This window comes from Lagenorhynchus albirostris, chromosome 10 (assembly GCF_949774975.1).
Source record: "Lagenorhynchus albirostris chromosome 10, mLagAlb1.1, whole genome shotgun sequence".
NCBI lineage: Eukaryota > Metazoa > Chordata > Mammalia > Artiodactyla > Delphinidae > Lagenorhynchus > Lagenorhynchus albirostris.
The window spans coordinates 20,408,037-20,430,758 of record NC_083104.1 but is presented as its reverse complement, the minus strand read 5'-3'; the positions used below and the strand labels follow the sequence as shown (position 1 = coordinate 20,430,758).

Here is a 22,722-nt window from a genome sequence, read left to right as displayed (position 1 = left end):
AAGAACAACATTATCTTTATTTGTGATCACCGGCCTTCATCATTGCAGAGAAAAAAACCTGAGCCTTCTCAGATTCTGATATTTGTATTTAATCAATAACCACATTCCTTTTTCATCTGTCTTACCTCTGCAATTGCATTTTCCCAGCTGCGTATATTTTATTGTGTAAGAATTCAATTGAAAGAGCCATTCATGTTTGCAAAAAGGATGATGTTTTATTATTGGTGATAAAGAAAAGAAATTGCACACTTTGTATAACCGATCCTTTCTGTTAGAGCATGGAGCATGGTGAATTCTGAAAGTGAGGAATAAGTTAACAAACCGTGGTAAGAGAGGCCACAGAAAGATCTTGTAGTATTCTGACCACAGTATAAAATAAGACCTGACAATTCTTTTCTTTTCTTTTTTTTTTTTGCGGTACGCAGGCCTCTCACTGTTGTGGCCTCTCCCGTTGCGGAGCGCAGGCTCCGGACACGCAGGCTCAGTGGCCATGGCTCACGGGCCCAGCCGCTCCGTGGCATGTGAGATCTTCCCGGAACGGGGCACGAACCTGGGTCCCCTGCATTAGCAGGCGGACTCTCAACCACTGCGACACCAGGGAAGCCCAAGACCTGACAATTCTTAACGTCTCTAATTGACAAGCGTTCAATTCACATTTGAAATGGACCATCTTTGCCCAATTTGAGGTTATGTAGACTAGAAAGAATAAGGGGATGATGGTCAAAATAAATAACATCGATATGACATGGCCTGATCAATGACACCAGGTACCATATTATTGGGACAGGATCCCAGAAACCCCCTGCAGGTCCAGGTGTTCTTCCTTGAGTGGCTGGATCGGGGGGAGGTGGGTGGGTGCTTGGAGAGGGGCCAGGTGGCTGGGGGTACAGGGAGAAGCCCTAAGGAGGTTCACGGTAGCAACTGTTTATGAGCCAGTCTAGTAGTAGTTTAATATTTGAACAGTTGGAGTAGCTGTACCACTGTGTAAAGCTGGACTAAGAAGTGGAGAATCCTGGGGTGGTACAGTGTCATTAGAAAATTAGACCACCGGTTTGATTTCCCAACACTGCTATTAAATCACTGTGTGGTCTTGGATAAGTCAGTTCTTGGGGTCCTCTATTTTCTCTTACAAAAAATGAAAATACTGGGTAAGAACAGCTCTAAGTCCCCTTCTTAAGGGTTCATAGTTTTCCCTCATAAAGATCTACAAGTTTTATGCATAGAGAATAGAGTTGTCTCTGAGCTTCCGAAAAGCACTGAGACCAAAGTGTTTCATAAGGGGTGGGCAATCACATGCTCTGTACTTTGTGGAAAACATGATAGTCAAACAAGGATGAAGCCTGCATTAACCATGGATGCTCTGTGCCATCAGGAACAAGACAAGAGCAGTTCAGTGCCTTTTGATGGGAAGCTTAAAAATATTTTCAAAAGATTAAGGGTTTTCAGCGTTTTGACGAAATTACTGCAGAGTAGAAGAACGTGCTAGTTGACTACAGAAACAAAACAAGTGTAGCTTTTGTTCAAAATTACCTAAGTCAGGCAAAGACAGGTATTTTGGAATTTGTTGTTGTTGTTTGCCTAAATCATAAAAAGTTCCCTCGACTCTCCATTTTACTTTCGTGTTCTTTGTTCGGTTATTGATATAGTGTGCTTTTTTGTATTCAGTGAAGATGTCTGTGGGAATATTTAAGCACATGTTTGTGAGCAGCGCCATGCCTACAGAAAGTAAAGAAAATTCCAAAGTAACTTCAACCTGCACAAATTGTTTTAATTCGTTGGAGTTGGAAGTCACTTTCTACATTTATATCACATCTTTAAAAAAATTTTTGTACGTGTGAGGAAGTGCTCAACATAATTATGAATCACTTGAATTATCAGAAAAAGAAAAAAATATATGGTTTGTGAAGCACGTGCTGTATTAGGAGACTTAGTGCTGCATAAGTGCCTGCACATGTATTTCTTTCAGGTGCCTACACAACTCATCGTTCAGTAAAATGAAATGGTTCTGTTTTAATATCCTGCTGCTTATTGTACCTGACAAACAGGAATGAGGAAAATGGCAAATTGATGATCTGGGGTCATTTTCTTGAAACTTGCACGTAATTCCCATTTCTGCTCATTAGAATAAAGAAAAGCCTTTCTGTAACAAATTAAGAACATGCATAACCTGTTATGACATAGTCATAGACATAATAATAATACGGTCTAGAATTACAGCACTCTCTCGAAGTACATCATACTCAAAATTCACTGGATATGTCTTGGAGACATCTGTAGTAATTATAGGAACATGGTTTCTAATTCATTTAATTCCCTTTCTACCTAAACTGAACATATAAGTGAATTTTAAGAGACTGTACAAATAAATTTTTAATTACAAAATGATGTTATGCAATGCATTATTAATAATAACCAACAATGCATAATGTTTATACATGAGTCCATTAGAAGGACAAGCTAATGTATGTCAGTTCTAAAAGAATGTGCTAATTTGTCCTGAATTTGTGAATGAAGTTGAATCCATGATGCAAGCCAGTGAGTGCAATAACAGAATGGCTTCACATGCTGTTTTACAGTTAAGAAACATCTTGTACCTATGGCATTTAAGAGGTATTTAAGATTTGTTCATCACATGTGATCAAGATCTGATTTTTCAGTGAGCCATGCGGTTGGGAAATTTGGAATAAGGCCATTGAGTTGACAATACTAGCTTTTTCCCAGACAGGTGCAGAATAAAATGGTCTGGAGCATCCAAGAAATGTATACAGTCCTTACATTTCAGCGCATAGAAATCACAGTCTCATTGTAATGGAGTTTCCCCCGGGGGCCAAAGGGTCTGCCGGGATGTGGTTCCTTTGTCGCGCTAGTGGTAACAGATTTCTGAAATCTCCATGGCCAGCTCCAGACACTCACTGGTCTCCTGGCAAGATTCAAAGAGGCTGCAGTCTATGTCACAGTTGCAGTTGCAGTCATTCCGGGAGTGGCTTTCATCTGAGGTGTGGCGATACCTGTGAGAGGGGCAGCACAAACTGGTACACACCGTTTCACACGTATCCGGGAGCATCAGGAGACAATCCAAAAACTGGCAAAACAGACAGGTGAGGATGAGGGAGGCACAGTCCTCTGTTTAAAGAAGAAGAAAGACAATTACAGGTGGCCCCTCTGGGGGCGCATATGAAGAGGAGGCATGTGCACTGGTGTGCTTGATAACTTTATAGCCCGCTCTTAATTATTTATCCGTATTAGGGGCGATGTACACCAGTTATCCTATCAAGCTCCCCCTCCCCCATCCACTCTACTTAATTAATTGCTTCATTAACTTCCTGAGCATTTCCTATTGATTCCACGTAATCTGGTTATTTAAAGTGCTGTCACTTTTCTAAACTCCTTTATTTACGTTGCCTGCAGAGGTGCTGGGAAGCCGCACAATTAGCTGCCTATCTGGAAACCTTGCAGTGGTCTGAAAAACAGTCCTCCCCAAGTGCAGGGAGCTTGCAGCAGCAATTAGATCTGGGGACAATGAGCGATCATACACATTTCTGGCTTCTCGTCACAAGGCTTTCTTATTTGTTTGATGTGGACTCCAGTAAATCTGTAACACCCATATTCAAATGTGAGTGAAAAGCACATTTCAAAACCTAACATAAATGACTCTTTAAATAATCATAGTTGTTTCAGGTTGTCTTTTATTTTTAATCCCTGTCTTCTTTTTCCTCCATTTATGTAAAGCCTTGATTTTATATCAACTTAAATGAAATATGTCATCGTGTACACCTAAAATGGTATAAATCTTATCAATCCTCTTTAAGAAAATTGGTTTAAAAATTTACTATGCAGACTTGTAAAAGTGTGAAAAGTATCTCTAAGGCATTGAAGGTAATTGGTAATTCTAGCCAAACAGCTGTGATGGGTTATAGATTATTGTATTTTTTGTTTCCATAAAGGGAATTAGTTAGAAGATGTAGCAGTTCTCTTGTTAAAATTATAACTTCTTAACATCTTCCTTCCTTCCTCCCTCCCTCCCTTCCTTCCTTTCTTTTTTTTAACATCTTTATTGGAGTATAATTGCTTTACATTGTGGTGTTAGTTTCTGCTTTATAACAAAGTGAATCATCTATACATATACATATATCCCCATATCCCCTCCCTTTTTCGTCTCCCTCCCACCCTCCCTATCCCACCCCTCTAGGTGGTCACAAAGCACCGAGCTGATCTCCCTGTGCCATGTGTCTACTTCCCACTAGCTATCTATTTTACATTTGGTAGTGTATACATGTCCATGCCACTCTCTCACTTCGTCCCAGCTTACCCTTCCCCCTCCCTGTGTCCTCAAATCCATTCTGTACATCTGTGTCTTTATTCCTCTCCTGCCCCTAGGTTCTTCAGGACTATTTTTTTTTCCTTTTAGATTCCATATATATGTGTTACCATACAGTATTTGTTTTTCTCCTTCTGACTTACTTCACTCTGTATGACAGATTCTAGGTCCATCCACCTAACTACAAATAACTCAATTTGGTTTCTTTTTACAGCTGAGTAATATTCCATTGTATATATGTGCCATATCTTCTTTATCCATTCATCTGTCGATGGACACTTAGGTTGCTTCCACGTCCTGTCTATTGTAAATAGCGCTGCAATGAACATTGTGGTATGTGACGCTTTCTTTTTTTTTTTTTTTTTCCCGGTATGCGGGCCTCTCACTGTTGTGGCCTCTTCCGTTGCGGAGCACAGGCTCCGGACGCACAGGCTCAGCGGCCATGGCTCACAGGCTTAGCCGCTCCGCGGCATGTGGGATCTTCCCGGACCGGGGCACGAACCCGTGTCCCCTGCATCGGCAGGTGGACTCTCAGCCACTGCGCCACCAGGGAAGCCCACGTGACTTTTTGAATTACGGTTTCCTCAGGGTATATGCCCAATAGTGGGATTGCTGGGTCGTATGGTAATTCTATTTTTAGTTTTTTAGGGAGCCTCCATACTCTTCTCCATAGTGGCTGCACCAATTTACATTCCACCAACAGTGCAAGAGGGTTCCCTTTCCTCCACACCCTCTTCAGCATTTATCGTTTGTAGACCTTTCGACGATGGCCATTCTGACTGGTGTGAGGTGATACCTCATTGTAGTTTAGATTTGCATTTCTCTAATGATTAGTAATGTTGAGCATCCTTTCATGTGTTTGTTGGCAATCTGTATATCTTCTTTGGAGAAATGTCTATTTAGGTCTTCTGCCCATTTCTGGATTGGGCTGTTTGTTTTTATGATATTGAGCTGTATGAGCTGCTTGTATATTTTGGAGATTAATCCTTTGTCAGTTGCTTCATTTGCAAATATTTTCTCCCATACTGAGGGTTGTCTTTTGGTCTTGTTTATAGTTTCCTTTGCTGTGCAAAAGCTTTGAAGTTTCATTAGGTCCCATTTGTTTATTTTTGTTTTTATTTCCATTTCTCTAGGAGGTGGGTCAAAAAGGATCTTGCTGTGATTAATGTCATAGAGTGTTCTGCTTATGCTTTCTTCTAGGAATTTGATAGTGTCTGGCCTTACATTTAGGTCGTTAATCCATTTTGAGTTTATTTTTGTGTATGGTGTTAGGGAGTTTTCTAATTTCATTCTTTTACATGTAGCTGTCCAGTTTTTCCAGCACCACTTATTGAAGACGCTGTCTTGTATATTCTTGCCTCCTTTATCAAAGATAAGGTGACCGGGCTTCCCTGGTGGCGCAGTGGTTGAGAGTCCGCCTGCCGATGCAGGGGACGTGGGTTCATGGCCCAGTCCGGGAAGATCCCACATGCCATGGAGTGGCTGGGCCCATGAGCTATGGCCGCTGAGCCTGCGCGTCTGGAGCCTGTGCTCCGCAATGGGAGAGGCCACAGCAGTGAAAGGCTCGCGTACCGCAAAAAAATAAAAATAAAAAAATAAAAGATAAGGTGACCATATGTGTGTGGGTTTCTCTCTGGGCTCTCTATCCTGTTCCATTGATCTATATTTCTGTTTTTGTGCCAGTACCATACTGTCCTGATTACTGTAGCTTTCTAGTATCGTCTGAAGTCAGGGAGCCTGATTCCTCCAGCTGCATTTTTCTTTCTCAAGATTGCTTTAGCTATTAGAGGCCTTTTGTGTTTCCATACAAATTGTGAAATTTTTTGTTCTAGTTCTGTGAAAAATGCCATTGGTAGTTTGATAGGGATTGCATTGAATCTGTAGATTGCTTTGGGTAGTAGAGTCATTTTCACAATGTTGATTCTTCCAATCCAAGAACATGGTGTATCTCTCCGTTTGTATCATCTTTAATTTCTTTCATCAGTGTCTTACAGTTTTCTGCATACAGGTGTTTTGTCTCCTTAGGTAGGTTTATTCCTAGGTATTTTATTCTTTTTGTTGCAGTGGTAAATGGGAGTGTTTCCTTAATTTCTCTTTTAGATTTTTCATCATAAGTGTATAGGAATGCAAGAGATTTTTGTGCATTAATTTTGTATCCTGCTACTTTACCAGATTCATTGATTAGCTCTAGTAGTTTTCTGGTAGCATCTTTAGGATTCTCTCTATATGGTATCACGTCATCTGAAAAAAGTGACACTTTTACTACTTCTTTTCTGATTTGGATTCCTTTTATTTCCTTTTCTTCTCTGATTGCTGTGGCTAAAACTTCCAAAACTATGTTGAATAACAGTGGTGAGATTGGGCAAACTTGTCTTGTTCCTGATCTTAGTGGAAATGGTTTCAGTTTATCACCATTGAGAACGATGTTGGCTGTGGGTTTGTCATATATGGCCTTTATTATTATGTTGAGGTAAGTTCCCTCTATGCCTACTTTCTGGAGAGTTTTTATCATAAGTGGGTGTTGAAGTTTGTCAGAAGCTTTTTCTGCATCTGTTGAGACGATCCTATGGTTTTTCTCCTTCAGTTTGTTAATATGGTGTATCACATTGATTGATTTGCATTTACTGAAGATTCCTTGCATTCTGGGATAAACCCCACTTGATCATGGTGTTTGATCCTTTTAATGTGCTGCTGGATTCTGTTTGCTAGTTTCTGTTTCCTTCCTTTCTTTTTCTTTCTTTTTCCTTCCTTCCCTTCCTCCCTCCCTCCCTCCTTTCTTTCTCTCCCTCCCTCCCTCCCTCCCTCCCTCCCTTCCTTCCTTCCTTCCTTGCTTCCTTCCTTCCTTTCTTCCTTTTTTTTAGTTAAGAAAGTCTCAACAACATGTGAGGGTTTTGAAAAAGGGTAGGTAAGTGTCATGTGATACAGCATCTAATTAATTAAAATCAGCATCCTGAAGACTTGATGGTTGAAAGTAACATTCTAGCATGAATTGGAGAAAAATTCATTCCTCCTGATGGGCTTATCAATCAATTAACATTAGGCTTTTTGTAATCTATTTTTCCCCCATTAAGAACGTTAATAACCTTTGGTTTCCAGACTTCAGTTGACTGTAACTGTACAAGCCTGCAGGAGAGATTTCGCTCTTTGCCTCGCCTGTCAGAGCGATCTAAGTGTTCCTAGAGCTCCCTTCATTGAATTCAAACAATGTTTTCCAGAAAACTTTTTTCTTTTCTTATTCATATACTTCTTAGTGTTTAAGAGAAGGGAGAGCATGGAAACTTGCTCTGAAAGGGAACAAATATTTTAAAGAAAACCATTCTTATTTCTTTTAAAAACATCTATAAAGGTCTAAAGTGAGTTCTGCATATAGGTAAACAGAAATCTCCCTTCATCCCTGTGTTCCTTCCCCTCCCCCTGCCTCTCACCGTCCATTTCTTTCTTCCGCATAAGACAGTGGTAAAGAACCACACCATGACTTTTATGACCACTTGAATTGCCATATATTGTTGCCGGTGCTGTGGCCATTACTCAATATTTGTAGTTTAGGTGGACTATTCCATAGTATGTCTGTGGTGTGTGTACTCATCTCTTTGCCAGACTGGGAGTATTTTTGTTCACTCAGAGCCAGTTTCTAGCATGTGGCCAACTCACCCGTAACTCATAAGTCACTATAAATCTCCCGCAGAAATTCAGGAGTGAGTGAGTGCCGTACATAGACGCTATTCTGCATATGCATTTCTGAAGAGGGCGTGTTGGTGGTCAAAGATTTCAGGCATAAAACCTCGTCACGTGTTTTGCAATTCCAAGACTGCTGCTATAGCAGCCCCTGGCAAAGAAGTTCTCAGAAGAAAATATTCCAAGCAAATGCTCCCTGATCTTTTAGGCTAGAGACTCAAGTCCATGACCATATACAAATGATTTTCCCTCTAGATCCTGTCTTTTGTAGGTGCGAGACTGAAAGTTTGGCTTGGAAGTAAGTCAGGTTGGGTGTAGGGTGTTCTGTGGGGATGGGAGCTGGTGTTTCCTATCAGAGTGTGAAAACCTGTTTGTAAAATGGCCTTATAATTTCCTGTGGGCGTATAACCGTTTGGTTCAAATCCTCTTGCCAACGTCTCCTCAAATTGGCAGACTCCAGAGGTCTCCACTTCTGATGTATACTATAGATTTTATTTATAAAAATATATATGTTGGCCTAATCCTTTGGTCAAGTTGGCATTTGTTTCCTTCCATCTCTCTATTTTGCACTTGAGAATAGAGCCCATTTTTTTCTGTTTATAAGTCAGTCCTTTTTATTTGGTTGTAAAGGGCAGAGCCTCTTGCCTAGAGAAACACGGCAACATTAATGAATTGAAAACAGATTTTTCCCCACTTTCAAGTGTGTTCCACACTGTTCCTAAAAGACATATTAAATAATTATACACGAGCAGGCAAACCTGTTTTGCATATGGCCAGTTTATGTTTGCACAAAGGTAGCGTAAGCAGTTCAGAGGAAAATTGAAAATGGCACTGTTTGAAAAGAGAGTTGGACTTTCCGTTCTCCTGAATGGGTATATTTTCCTTTGCCTGCAGTATTCCTTGGGACTTTCATGTTTAATAAACTTGATGTTCAGAGTCATAGCCTATGATTAGTTCTCCTCTCGGCCCATCCAAAACATCATCCCTGCATCCTGCTGCCTGCTTCCCATCTCTTCTGCTCTGTGCTCAGAACATCTCACACTTACCAAGGCCGCATTACATCATGGGTGTCCCTCTTTCCCGCATCCCACAAACCTGTCTCTTCCCTCGTTTTCTCTTGTGAATGGCTCCCGAACACGCAGATGAATTGGCACAAATCTGGGACTCATTCTTGTCATTTTCCCTTTCCTCATCATACCCTTCCCAGCCAGTTCTTTCCTGAGTTCTGCTGATTCTTTCTCAAATTCCTGTTTGAAACCCATCAGCCTCTATCCACCATCCTAGCTGTAGCCACCATCAGCCATCATCAGGTCAACAGAAACAGCCTCCTGTCCTGACACTGCTTCCACATGAGCCCACCTCAAATTCATCAGCCCCTGTGAGACTGTTAATCATTAATTAGAACATCTCACTCTCCCTTTAGAGTCAAGTCCTAAATCCTTGGCATAGCCTGCAAGCTCCTGTGTGACCAGGTTCCTGCCTATTTCTCTGCCTTCCAGTTCCAGTGTCCTCCTTACTCACTGCACTCCAGCCACACTGGTTAAATTTCAGCTCCTGGGATGCACCTAGCTCAGGGCCTTTGTACGTGCTCTGTCTCTGGCCTGTGTTGCACACTTTCCCCTCACAACTTTACCTAACTCGTATTCAACCTTTGGGTCTTTAGCTTAAAACACCTTCCCTGTAAATCACATCCTTGCAGAAACTCTCATAGCACCCTGCTTTGTTGTTTTCTTCATAGCACTGACCACAGGATAGTATACTAATTAGTTTATTGATTAGTTCCCCCCCTACTAAAACCTAAGTCACAAGAATGGCTTATCTCTTGTTGAATGAATGAATAAATGAACAATTTATTGTCCCCACTTTTTAGATGTAAGGTAAGGCTTAGGGATTGTCACTGACTGTCCTAAAACTTTCACCTGTATGGTGGTGGAGCAAGGAATTAATCTAGCTCTGGATCCAAAATCTGTGCTCTCTCTCTCATTGTTAGATGTGTCAGCTGGTTCGTGGAAAGCAAATTTGCAGTCCTGTACACTTTACAAACATCTCACATGGGTCTTGAGATAACTCTCAATTGAGTACTACTACTGTTCTATAGATGAGGAAACTGTGACTCAGAGAATTTAAGAAATACAGGAAGTGGTGGGGCTGTCATGTGAACCTAGATTGTCTCCTCCAGAGCCCTTGAGTCTGAAGCTGACCTGCCCTTCATAACACACACGCTTTCTTCTGTCATCTTCAAGCCTGGCACCAGATGCTCTAGGCCTCCTGGTGACCTGCTCTGCCTTCCATTCCCCTCTCACCCTACTCCCCTCACAAGACTGGTAAGGTGTGTTTTGCAGGTTCTGCCAGGTGGCTTCTGGCTAGCTCCAGCCAATAGGAGGCAGCTATAGGAAATGGGAGGGTGGGAGAAAGGAAAGCCTGGGGTATATCTCCTTCTTTCTCTCTGCTTTGTATCTTCCCTTTGGTTTTATCTTTTTCCGAATGCCCTTCTCTTTGTGACTTCTGCTAATGCCACTTACTAGTGGTCTGTCTAGTAATAGTTAGTTGCTAGTGGCCAATGAGCTAATGCCAGTAGTAGTGATTTACTAGTGCCCTAGAGAGACCAAGGGAGGAGGTGGCAGAGCTTTCCTGTTGTCGGTAATTTCCTCACGTAGCTTTTCACCTCTCCCTATACCTTTGTAACACATTTCCAAGTATTAAATTTCTTTTATTGGACTACCTGGCATCATGGCATAGGCTCTAGTTGCTGCTGTCGTAGTACCCATCTCATTTCCTACTTCTTCCTTCGTTAAACCTGGATTAAAGGAGGTTTAAGATGTATCCAAGACCTGCAGGCCATTCAGCTGGAAGTGGTATTTGCCTTTGAGCAAGAAGCCATGATAAAAACCCTCTCTGAAGTTGGTTCCATTTCCTCTTTACACCGCTAGGGTACATTGAGGATGTGGAGGCTATAATATGCTAAGTGATATCCTCACGCCCCTGAAGGACTACTGCAGCTTCTAAAGGTGCTAAATGTTAACTGGATAGTGGCTACTTATATAGTGTTTGTCTTTCTCTGTCTGATTTACTTCACTAAGCAGAATATTCTCTAGGATAATCCACGCTGCTGCAAGTGGAAGTATTTCATTCTTTTTTACGGCTGAGTAGTATTCCCTTGTATATGTATACCACATCTTAATGTGGTTACCAAAGGGGTGATGGAAGGGGGCCACAAATTAGAGGTATGGGCTTCACAGATACAAACTACTATGTATAAAATAGATAAGCAACAAGAATATACTGTACAGCATAGAGAATTATACCCATTAACTTGTAATAACCTATAATGGGATATAATCTACAAAAATACTGAATCACTATGCCGTACACCTGAAAGTAACACAATATTGTAAATCAAGTATACTTCAATTTAAAAAAGAACAAAAAAGAGGGTAATAAAGAGAGGAAGAATCTGCCTCATAAGAATGGATCATGTTTAATCATGGTGGAAAAGGTAACAGTGCGAAGGAGTTTCCACTCATATACCTGAGGTTGGCCCCACGTTCACGGTCCTGTAATCCCTGAGTTTGTCTTTCCAGCTTTCAGTGTTCTTGCCACCATGATTCCCCAGGATCAGGAGGAGGGAGGAACAAGAGGTAGCTGTAGCTGCCCTCTGCGGTCCCTGGCACATTCCTCAACTCCAGAAACATGCTTCCTGCATCTTTGGGAATCATTTTCCAAAGTGGCAAGAACATGATTCTTCCAGAAGTGACCGCAGATAAACAACAGTCTCCCTTCCTCTCCCCCCAAAACAAAGTAAGAAAAAAAAGGACAAGATACCCCCAGTATTCTCATACGTTAATGGTTAATGTGCTGTCCCTGAGAGAATTTGGCATAATAACAAGATTCATGACACCTGTCTCCAACTGATCACTAGAAGTTTTTGGTCAAAGAGTATCAAAATTGGGACTTCCCTGGTGGTGCAGTGATTAAGAATCCGCCTGCCAATGCAGGGGACACGGGTTCAAGCCCTGGTCCGGGAAGATCCCACATGCCGCGGAGCAACTAAGCCCATGAGCCACAACTACTGAGCCTGCACTCTAGAGCCCGTGAGCTGCAACTACTGAGCCCACGTTCTGCAACTACTGAAGCCCGTGCACCTAGAGCCCATGCTCCGCAACAAGAGAAGCCGCCACAATGAGAAGCCCGCGCACTGCAAGGAAGAGTAGCCCCGCTCTCCGCAACTAGAGAAAGCCCGCACGCAGCAACAAAGACCCAATGCAGCCAAATAAATAAATAAATAAACCAAAAAAGTATAAAAATTGGTTCCCACTGCCCCAACATTTAGTTCTTTAAAAAAGTGTAATACAGAATGGGAATAAATAAAGTGTGACTGCCTTTCTCTAGCTGGGGTATCATTCCTGATGTTATCAATTTTAATAGCTACTTAAATATGTCAAGATCTATTTAAGTTCAGACAAGCACAACTAACATTCAAGTCAGTTCTTTAGAACTAGAATGACTAGATTTGGGTGATACTTAGTAAATTTTTGCTTATGTTTTTTTCTGAGCAAATGAACTGAAATAATTATAAAATTGAAACATTTTATAAGATGACACTATTGCATTTAATTGTATGAAATTTACAGTGTAGAAAATGTAATCATTTTATTCAGTAGTCCATGGTGTAATTAAGACTGTTCTTTTGAGGTATCTTGTATTTATGATTTTCCCCTTCCACCTGGATGAGACATCTCAAATTCAAAATTATACATCAATTAGGTTTATTCTCAAGATTCTTTTTAAGGAGCCTGTTTTCTCATATCATGTGTATCCCTGGTTTTATCATCCACGGGGATGCTTTTGCAATCTGAACATAGAAGCAGAAGCAGAGACACAGATAGTGCTCTGTACTTGTTCCATTTTCTTCAGGAAAGGGACCACACAGGATGAGGCACAATTTAATAATAATGTCGCAGCACAGAGTGTGTGATGTGCAGTAAAGATCATTTTAAATTCCCATCAGAGTACACACCATGAACTGTGCTAATGGATGTAACACATTTTACAAAATCTGCATGTGTGAGGCTTCTCCATCCTGTTTTAAGTGGGGCAATGTATATAAATAACAGATATTAGCAATTAAGCATCCATTCCTATGCACTCATTTATATATTTGAAAATAAATTAACCACAAACTACATAAAAGTGGATGCAATCTTCTCTTTTCCCTTCTGTTTCCCCTGCTGTTCCTGAAAGATATTTCTGTATTTATCTCAGTATGAACAGTGACCCCAGCTCTCAATTTCTGCATCCTTAAATTAATTACTATCAAAATTTTCCTAAAATGCAATGAGTCTGACTTAACTCTTTATTTCCTGGATGTTTGCTGTCTAGGATAATGAGAGGTTCTTAGCACTATTTGTGGGCCCTAGTGTAGGTGTTTTACTCTGTTTTTTAACCAGGTACCAAAAACTCTTACCTCAGTGGGGGGATTTTTTTTTTTTTTTTTTTTTTTTTTTGCAGTGTGAGAAATGAGGATGAGCTATTACCTGTGTTGTCAGCTTAATACTGGAATTTTCTGGGTCATAATAGCCTCTGTCCAGGGCCTAAGAAAACAGTCTAATTCAATGGTCTTCATGAATCTCCTTTGCCTTTTTGAAGAAAGAGTAGTTGGTTCTTTTCCTACATGAGGCTCCTGAGTATGTGTTGCCATTTTAATGGAGTAGTCATTTTGGTCTTCCCTGAGAATACAAGGGTTCAGGTATCATGCTAGCTGCATTGGTCCTCATTCTGCCAAGATACCTGGTAAGACAGATCAGAGTGGTTCCGGAGGGGCACTCTCCTGTATTGTGTCGATACATATAATGGTAATTCGTAATTCTGGGATCATTACAACCAAGATCCATTACAAGTAAAAATCCATGCATCCCTTACATGATCTGATAAAATTCTCTATTGTCAAAATGTAGAGAACTCTCCTCTGTTGCCTGTTTTCTTTTTTTTTTTTTTTTTTTTTTTGCCATACATGGGCCTCTCACTGTTGTGGCCTCTCCCGTTGCGGAGCACAGGCTCCGGATGCGCAGGCTCAGCGGCCATGGCTCACGGGCCCAGCCGCTCCGTGGCATGTGGGATCTTCCCGGACCGGGGCACGAACCCGTGGCCCCTGCATCGGCAGGCGGACTCTCAACCACTGCGCCACCAGGGAAGCCCTTGCCTGTTTTCTTGATTAGCATCAAGCTCTAAGAAAACCAGAAACTTGGACATCATCTTGGACTCAAGGTCATACCTGGCAGCCTATTGGCCAAAGTTAGCTGAAAGCTGTGTATTGTTGGGAGTGTCTGGGGCTTCACAGAAGAAATAGAACTATTGCCAACACTTAAAAATTGGGAGATTTCCTGTAACACTCTAGTTCTGGCAGGTCTGAACCGCTTTTTCCTTCTGGCAACAATTAGCTGGAGCTGAGTAGAGGCAGTGTTCTTCTCCTTGCCACAGTCCTCACCCATCCCTATCATACATCTGGAGGTACTTCCTTCTTCGCACTGTCTCCTGGCAACTGCAGGCAATTGTGTCTTCTAGTCTAAAGCCTCCATGGCAATGTTTTCACGAGATCATATATAACATGTGTTAGAAATCTCTCCCCTTACTTTTTAAAACCATAATCATAATAAAAGCAGAAGTCGAACATCTGTTCTGTGAGAGGTTGTCTCCTGGATGTTTTACCCATGTTATTTCATTTGATCTTCAAAACACCCTATTGCGTGTTACTAGCTCCATTATATAACTGAGTCTGAGATTTAGAGATGGTAAAAAAACTTAATCCAGTGTTACAGTGAATAAATTTCAGAGCCAGGAATTAAACTGATGTGATTTCAAAGTTCCTGTTATGCAAAGTTTATTTCACTTTTTTATCTTATTTTTAAAAAGTAAATATGAATTTAAATATGGACCAGAAACTGTACCTTTTTATGTTTTCCTTTGAGAAACTTCAAGGTTTCTTTAAGTGCAAATGTCAATATGGAACATTACACAATTCCTGAATGGTTTATGTCTCCTATGAAGGTCAGTGCAAAGTTAACATGAGTAAAATTCCATATGTCTTGGTGTGGAGTCCATGACCTTGAACTTGACTGTGCTGATCATTTAGCATAAATTCAATTTGCAATTGGTTTTGCGAATGCAACATGCCTCTTATGTCATATATAGAGGTGGTTTGGTGTAGCTTTGCACTGATTCGAATGCCTAGGAGGTGATGTTACCTAGAGGAACCAACCCTTTTCCACAGGCTGCTGGTGTAAGCATCCTTGTATTTTGCTGCAGTCTATATTTATACTTTTCCAGCTTTGCAATGCTATTCCACCCTATCTTCTTCTCCTCTCAGCCTAGAGTCGGGGATTGAATAGTCCCAGATGCAAGAAGAGAAAAAAATGGGCCATTTTTTAGTCTACTTCATAGCTCCATAGCAAGAATGATTTTACCTCACTCTAGCTATTTAAAACACTTTGCCTCAAACTCCCAGCTTTGAGAGCAAACAACCTGCCAAGCACCTCATGATTGCCAGGTGACCTTGACATGTGTCATTCATCAGAGTTTTCAAATTGAAGCCTTCCTGTTTAATATTCATGAAGACTTTTTTTTTTCTAACAGCATATATGATGGTTTTCCAGGGGCTGGGGTTTGGGGAGCTTTATTTAGAGATGGGTTGATTGTGAGAAACATACCATCAGTGTCTCTTGGATGAACTGAAGGATGAGTTTGGAGGTAGGAAAATTTCGTTTGGCATTCTTCAAGGGAGGTCAGTGATATGCTGGATTCTGACAGTTTTTTCTCACTGGGGGTTTCCTTGGCTGGTCCATCTGTGATTTTGAATTCGGATACTGAGTTTATAACGATGGTATTAATGGCTTTCTCGTCTGCCTGCTTTCCGTTTGTGAGTTGCGTATCTAGAGGAAAAAAGAAAACACACAGACACAGACCTGCTTATAGTTGACGTGACCTCCCGATCCAAGAAGGGACGTTGGCAGAAAAGTTCACATTCTAGGCTTTTATAAGATTAAAATCTTATTTAGAAGCATGAAGCATTATTGGACAGGATTATCTTGAATGAAAATATATGTAAGAATAAAAGTTCAGTAATTATAAAATCTTACCCATATTACAAGTTTCACCTATCACAGTAATTTGTACCACTTATTTCAGAAACACAGTGGTTTTTATAGTGATGGGTGGGGAGAATCAAGGCACTCATTCACTAGGATTAACAAAACCTCATAGAATGTTGTCAGCTTATTGTCATAATGTTTTATGGATCTCAGAAGTAGTAGAAGTGTCTTAAATGCTGTTAAGTAATGTATGTGATCTCAATCAAGTTGTTTTATTTCTTTGTGTCTACAAACCTCAGTTTCCTGCCCTGTATAAGAAGAGTGGTCACACACAACCATCCTATAAGCCCATTTCTACATCTGCCCTTAAAGACTCTTACTTTGCCAGTCTTTTCTCTGCCTTGCCATTTGTTAGGTGTCTATGAAGTTGATAGTCTTTGTGGCTTTGGGGTGTACTTCTTGGGAACAGGCTTTTATTTCCATGTAACCACCTGGCAGGGAACCTAGAGCAAAGTCCTTGACTGAGATTCTGATTTGGAGAGGCACAGAGAAGGCTGAAAAGACCTAGGTGCTTCGTGTATTTCAGAACTCCCATACTCATTTACTGGTTCCCGCAGAATAATTGAGGGTCTGTTACATAACAAGCACTCGTCTTGAAACTGGGGATTAAGTGCTGACTAAGACAGGCATGGTCCCTGGCTTTCAGAAACATCCAGACGGGGTAGTGATGCAGGCAGTGTATAGCTTACCTACACCAATTAAATCATCCTAAGATGGAGAGAAGAGTTAACAGAAGGTATTCTCAAACCTGCATCCAGGATGACACCCAGGGACTTCTTCAGACCTAAACAAGCATCAGTCCTGGTGATTTGGCAGCACTATTGGGAGACAGTGAAGATGCCTTCTAGAGAATTGCCTTTTCCATCACTAGCGCAATGCCTGATTCAGTGATGCTCACAGAGTGACTGAAATCAATAAAGCAGTTGGCAACCTGGTTTAATTTTACTGTGCTTAGGTAGCTCTGTGCAAGAAATACATTCTTGCCAAGTCCGTTTTCATTGTCCTTCGAGAAATTGCTTCTTAGTTTGAGGTAGATGGAAATCTCTGCTTGATCTGCCTCCTAGGACAGTGGTAGATGTGTCTACAGGGTAGAATCATCTAGGAAACCTTCTAAAAATTTAGAATTTTTTTAAAGCTCAGGCAATCCCTCCTCCCCCTCAACAGATTAGATCACATTTCCTGAGGGATTTTCAAAGCTCCCTGAGTGATTCCAACATGCAGAAAAGTTTGGGAACCACTGCCACAGGGGCCTTCTGCTTTTGAGAGTGGAGAAAGGAGAGGACAGCCACTGATACATACATCAGTGATTTTCAGAAGCTAATCACGAGGCAGTTGCTCTCCAAAGGCTCCTAACTGGCACGAGAGCTGACAGTATTGCACGCACAGTTGTCTTAGGCCATTTTTGTTGCTTTCTGAGCCTCCAAACAGCTTTGGCTTTCAACAGTGTTTAATTTTTATTCCCTACCTCTTAGGCTGCTAGCTTTAAATCTCTTGGTTGCAGAAATAGGGGTTCAGAAAAACATCTATTGTTGATAGCAGTTAATGTAATATTGAATAGATAGAATTAGTTCAACAGATTGGGAAGCTCTTGGGTTCCTTTAACCCAAGAGAGATTCACCAAATTAATGGTATAGTGATGATAACGATGATGATGACGATGATGACAAAAATCATAGTTTATTTTTCTTGCTTAGATATCAAAGTGTCAAGTAACCAGCTTTAATCACAAATAGTCATTCACATTATGCCTTCAGTACTTAGAGAAGCACTGATATTTGGGGCCAGGTAATTCTTTGTCACAGGCAGATGGTCGGATGTTTAGCAGCATCCCTGTCTTCTACCTACTTGATGCCAGTAACACCAGCTGCCCTAGGACATGACAAACAAAAGGTCTGTGGATATTGCCACATTTCCTCCATGGGGCAAAACCACCAATTTTGAATATCAAACCACTGCTTTACACACACACACACACACACACACACACACCCCCCACACAGAATTGTATACCTTGTGTGTCAAGTTCTGTGTTACCACTATGTACCTTATTTAATTTAAGCATCACAAAGACTCTAGGAGGTAATACTGGCAGCCTCCCAGGACAGATGGGAAATGTATAAATTGGTACCCCAAGTTAACAGATGAATGAGTGTAACCAAGGCTTAGTTTATTTAGATAAGTTCCCTGAGGCTTCCTTGTTAGTAAATGGTAGAGCTGGGATTTGAACCCAGACCGTTTGGATTCCAAAAGCTTTGCTCTTGTCCCTGTCTCTTTATATTATTCAACATTTTCTCCAGTTTGTTCTTAGCTTTTATCTCTGCTTCCTCACTATTGGGACTGCACATCAGCAAAACCCTCTTCACTCTCAATCCCGTGATGTGTCACCTACCTGAAATCAAGCCTTGCAAATAACGTTGCTTTACAGACATACCTAAGCAGTCTTTGCAAAGCTAAGACTACTTTCTTGCACACTTAGGGAATCCTGCCTCTTTAGTTACAGCTGCTGTATCCCGTACATCAAAGAGCATTTCAGGAAGAGTTGATAGATAAGAAAACCTTGATGAGTATAGAGATTACAGCAGCTATTTACTATAGAATTAATTGACAATCAGTTCAAATTATCACACGTAGTCAGGCTGCATGTAATGTAAATTGCTTTTGCACAAAGTAATTCAGTAACAAAAAAAAAGTTGGATAGAGGTTACTGGAATATAAGAACATGCGGAGAATACAGTATACAGCCAAGTGGTATATGATTCTCTTTTTAATTTCTCGACACTTTTAAGTATAGCATTTTGAATCTAAGTGGTGTGCTACATTAAGCAACCATTTGGAGACACTGGGCTTGTACTGAGAGAATTTTATGGAGAAGTTAAACTGCCATTCATAAAGTTATTTTAATTCTATAATCTCTGTTTATATTTTTATTTTTTTTTCATTCCCCACTGGGAACTATCTGTTACTCATTAGAAAATCATCTGACAAACACACATTTCAGAACCCAGTCTGTTCAACCCAGAATTCTGACATCTGAAATGAGTCACAATTTTTGGGTGAATGTTACTGACATCTTCCATCTTTTATAGATGGAATGCTAACAGTAATTTCCCCAGATTCCTTCTTTTGTGGTGTTATTTGACTTTGTACCCAAAGTATTATAAAGTAGCATAAGCTAAAAGGAGAAACGCATAAAAAGTGGTATCACATCTTCTGCAGAGAAAACTATTTTGGAATTAAATAAGGAACTCGTGAAACTAAATTTGGGATGTTATACATAGTTCTTGACATTAACTTAGAGAAAATAATTTTTTTCAACAGGAAAAAATCACCAAAATTAGGACAAAAATTAGAAGTTCAACTGTATTTCTTGGGAAAGAAAGTGTGTACTGAAAGTCAGGGAAATAGAAAATTTCTCTTTGGGCTAGAAGTAATTGCAGAAGCAATGGGCATAAACTTAAGTAACAGAGACGACAGACAGTAAATTAATTTTTTATTACCACTGAGCAAATGTTATTAATTTAATTCAATTAACATTTATTGAGTGCCCACATGCAATGGATGAATCAATGTGACAGGAGCTGTTAATTTATTTACTTTAAGTCATTAATGAAACATTTTAATGATTTTCATTTTTGCTCACTAAGTGTGACTTTAGAATTTTTGCATTGGTGCATCTTCTGAGTCTCTATATATATGAATTCAAATCATGAATAAGTAACATCTCTTCTCCCCCCCCACCCCCGGCTCCTCCCATCCTATTCTTGTTTTCCCCCTCCCTTCCCTTCCCATTTCTCTGTCTGGGTTTACTTCTTTGACCTTTCCTATCTTGATTATTGGTTTCTTTTTTCCCTCCCATTCCTTCAATGTAGTTTTTTCTCAAACTTTGTTCTCTTGGCTCCTTTCTTTGTTCCTTGGTCTTAAAGTCTGTATTCGTTCACACTCACAACTTATTTTCTTTGTGCACTTGGGCCCCAAATCTCTATGCAGTTAGCCAGCCAGCCACAAAAGCTATGTGTCTAGCTGTACTAGGTGCTTGGGAATTCAAAGACTAAGAGCAAATAGTCCTCAAGAGACCCAGAGCCATCACAAATTGCAGTCTCAAACTTGCAACTGACTATTGGATGTTTTATTTGAATTACTGGCCAAATCCTTACAATTACTGTGTCTCTTTCTATTGGCCCCTCATTCTCCTCCCCAAACTTGGTAATCCTGGATATCCCTGGAGAATTCACAGTTCGATTTCTTTTCATAGTATTGTCATTTTGCCAGTTTCATGAGCTTAAAAATATTTGATTTGCCCCATCTCTCCGTTCAATGACCTTCCAGTTTTTCTTTCTTATTCCTTCTAAATATCTCACAAGTCCATCTCTGTTTTTTCATTTGAAATACTACCACTCAGGTTTAATCTTCTGTGCCCTCAAATCTGGACTCCAAGGCATACCTCAGAGATACTGTTGGTTCTGTTGCAGATGGCCACAATAAAGGAAATACTGCGATAAAGCAAGTCACACGAATTTTTTGCTCTCCCAGTGCATATAAAAGTTCTGTTTACACTATAATGTAGTCTACTAAGTGTGCAACAGTGTTATGTCTAAAAACACAAGGTACGTACGTTACTTAAAATGCTTCACAGCTGAAAAATGCTAACCGTCAGTGAGTTGTTGTCTTTTTGCCATAGTCATAGCAAAGATCATTGATCCCAGATCACCATGACAAATACAGTAATAATGAAAAAGTTGGAAATATTGTGAGAATTATCAAAATGTGGCACAGAGACACGAAGTGAGAAAATGCTGTTGGAAGAAATGACTCTGATAGACTTGTTTGATGCAGGGTTGCCACAAACCATCAATTTATAAAAAACACAGTATCTGTGAAGCACTATACAGCAAAGCACAATGAAACAAGGTCAGCCTGTGTTTCAGTAATCATTGATCTCAACTATAATAACAACTCTCCTAAGACATCTTACTCACTGTAATCAAAATGATGTCGTGAGCAGTACTCTTTTGGTCATATTACTCATGAAAAAGCAAAACGAAACAAAGCAGACGCACATCATGCATACACACAAGATGTCAGCAGCTCTTTCTTCCCCATTCTCTTATTCTCAATTAACTTATCCATTCTACCGACAAATTGCCTTTGACAAAAGTTGCTTGTTGTTAAGTTTTTCTTGTGAACGCTAAACTCCAGAAGCCTCTATGAAAATTATTAGATAAGTTGTTAAGGCAGGGTGATTTTAATTTTAATTCTAGACCAAAATGTTTAAGGTGAGTGTGTATTTCAAATGTTTGGACCATTTTTAAAGCTGTAATGGTGAATTATATTTTCCTTTGGATTTAAACTATAGTCTAGCTTAGAATTCAGTACTGTGATTATCCGTGGTTGAAATCAGATCAAAACAGACAAGTGACATTTCAAAGTGTAAGCTACTAAACCATTAATAAATAAGTATGGTTAGTAAGCTGACACGGTAGAGATAAAAAAAAGTTCTTTCCTTTGTATGTAAAGTTTTTAAAGTTCACACAAATGTCAGAAATGATATTTTGTTGTTATTGTTAGACTATATGGACTTTCTTCTCCACAGCTTGGTAGGTAATGACACAATACACAAAGTAGAGAAAAGCATGCAACATGATCACACATGATGAAAATTATTAGAACGAGCTAGAATCATTTCTGTATGTATAGAGCATTATTTTTCTTACATTGAGTTAAATTTGAGATTTGATAGTATGGCTAAAGACAGAACAAAATGAGGACGATGAGGGTTCCCTAGTAGTCACAAAAGCATAATAAAAGGTAACTGATACTCAAAGAAGGTGTTTTTTTTTTTTTTAAAAAAACCCACATTTTCTTGTTTGGAAGCTGAGTGGGGTAATTTTCTCAAGGTGAGCGTTGAAGGTAGTTTTCTCAAGGTGAGCATTGAAGGCCTCCTAAAATGTTCTCACCTTTTGAAATGAATGGCAGTAAGTAATTCATGGAGCATTCCATTGTTATATCCTGTTAGTTAGACTGAACAAAAAATCTTGGGTTCATTACATCTATTTTTTGATGGGGGAGGGATAAATGAACTAAGAATATTATACTGGACCTTCTTTTTCTTTAATTTTTCAAATGCCAGCTCTGGTTAGATGTCTTTTAAAGACATTCAGGATTTTTGTTTGTTTGTTTTGTTGTTTAAGACATTCAGGTTAAAGCAGCAGTTTTACATATCATTGTTTTGCTTTGTCTTCTGCAGCACTTCAACTGAAACTCTGCTTCAAAAAACATTAGGTAAAATGTTTATCAAGGGCCGTGACAAGAGGACATTTTAAGCCTTTTCAGTCAGCCTTAGTAAATCTTGTTTTTTAGAGAGAGAAAAAGCAAAAGAATATTATTCCTCCAGATGTCATAGCAATGAGTGTTCAAGGTAAAAAGGATTCATGGAGAAGAAGGTTCTAAGAGAAAGTTGAACGTGGCCCCCTCCTCAGGCTTCCCTGATACCTGCAAAGCAACTTCAGTCTTTTGGGGCCAAAGTGGGATTTTTGGCCTAATGTTTCTAGATAATTACCTCCGTTTTCTGCTTGCCACTATACTTTG

General features: G+C 40.0%; 1 protein-coding gene across 2 annotated transcripts in view; it reads right to left on the bottom strand.

Annotated features, from left to right (window-relative positions):
- Window positions 1–189: 189 nt before the first annotated feature.
- Window positions 190–22,722, bottom strand: part of MDFIC2 (MyoD family inhibitor domain containing 2) — a 101,882-nt gene continuing 79,349 nt past the window's right edge. For both annotated transcript variants that reach the window (XM_060163892.1, XM_060163893.1), the window contains 2 exons: window positions 15,697–15,918; window positions 190–3,123 (listed from right to left, as the gene is read on the bottom strand). In XM_060163892.1, the coding sequence (XP_060019875.1) occupies window positions 2,864–3,123; window positions 15,697–15,918 (482 nt within the window). In that variant the 3' untranslated portion in view covers window positions 190–2,863. The remainder of the gene's footprint in view (window positions 3,124–15,696; window positions 15,919–22,722) is intronic.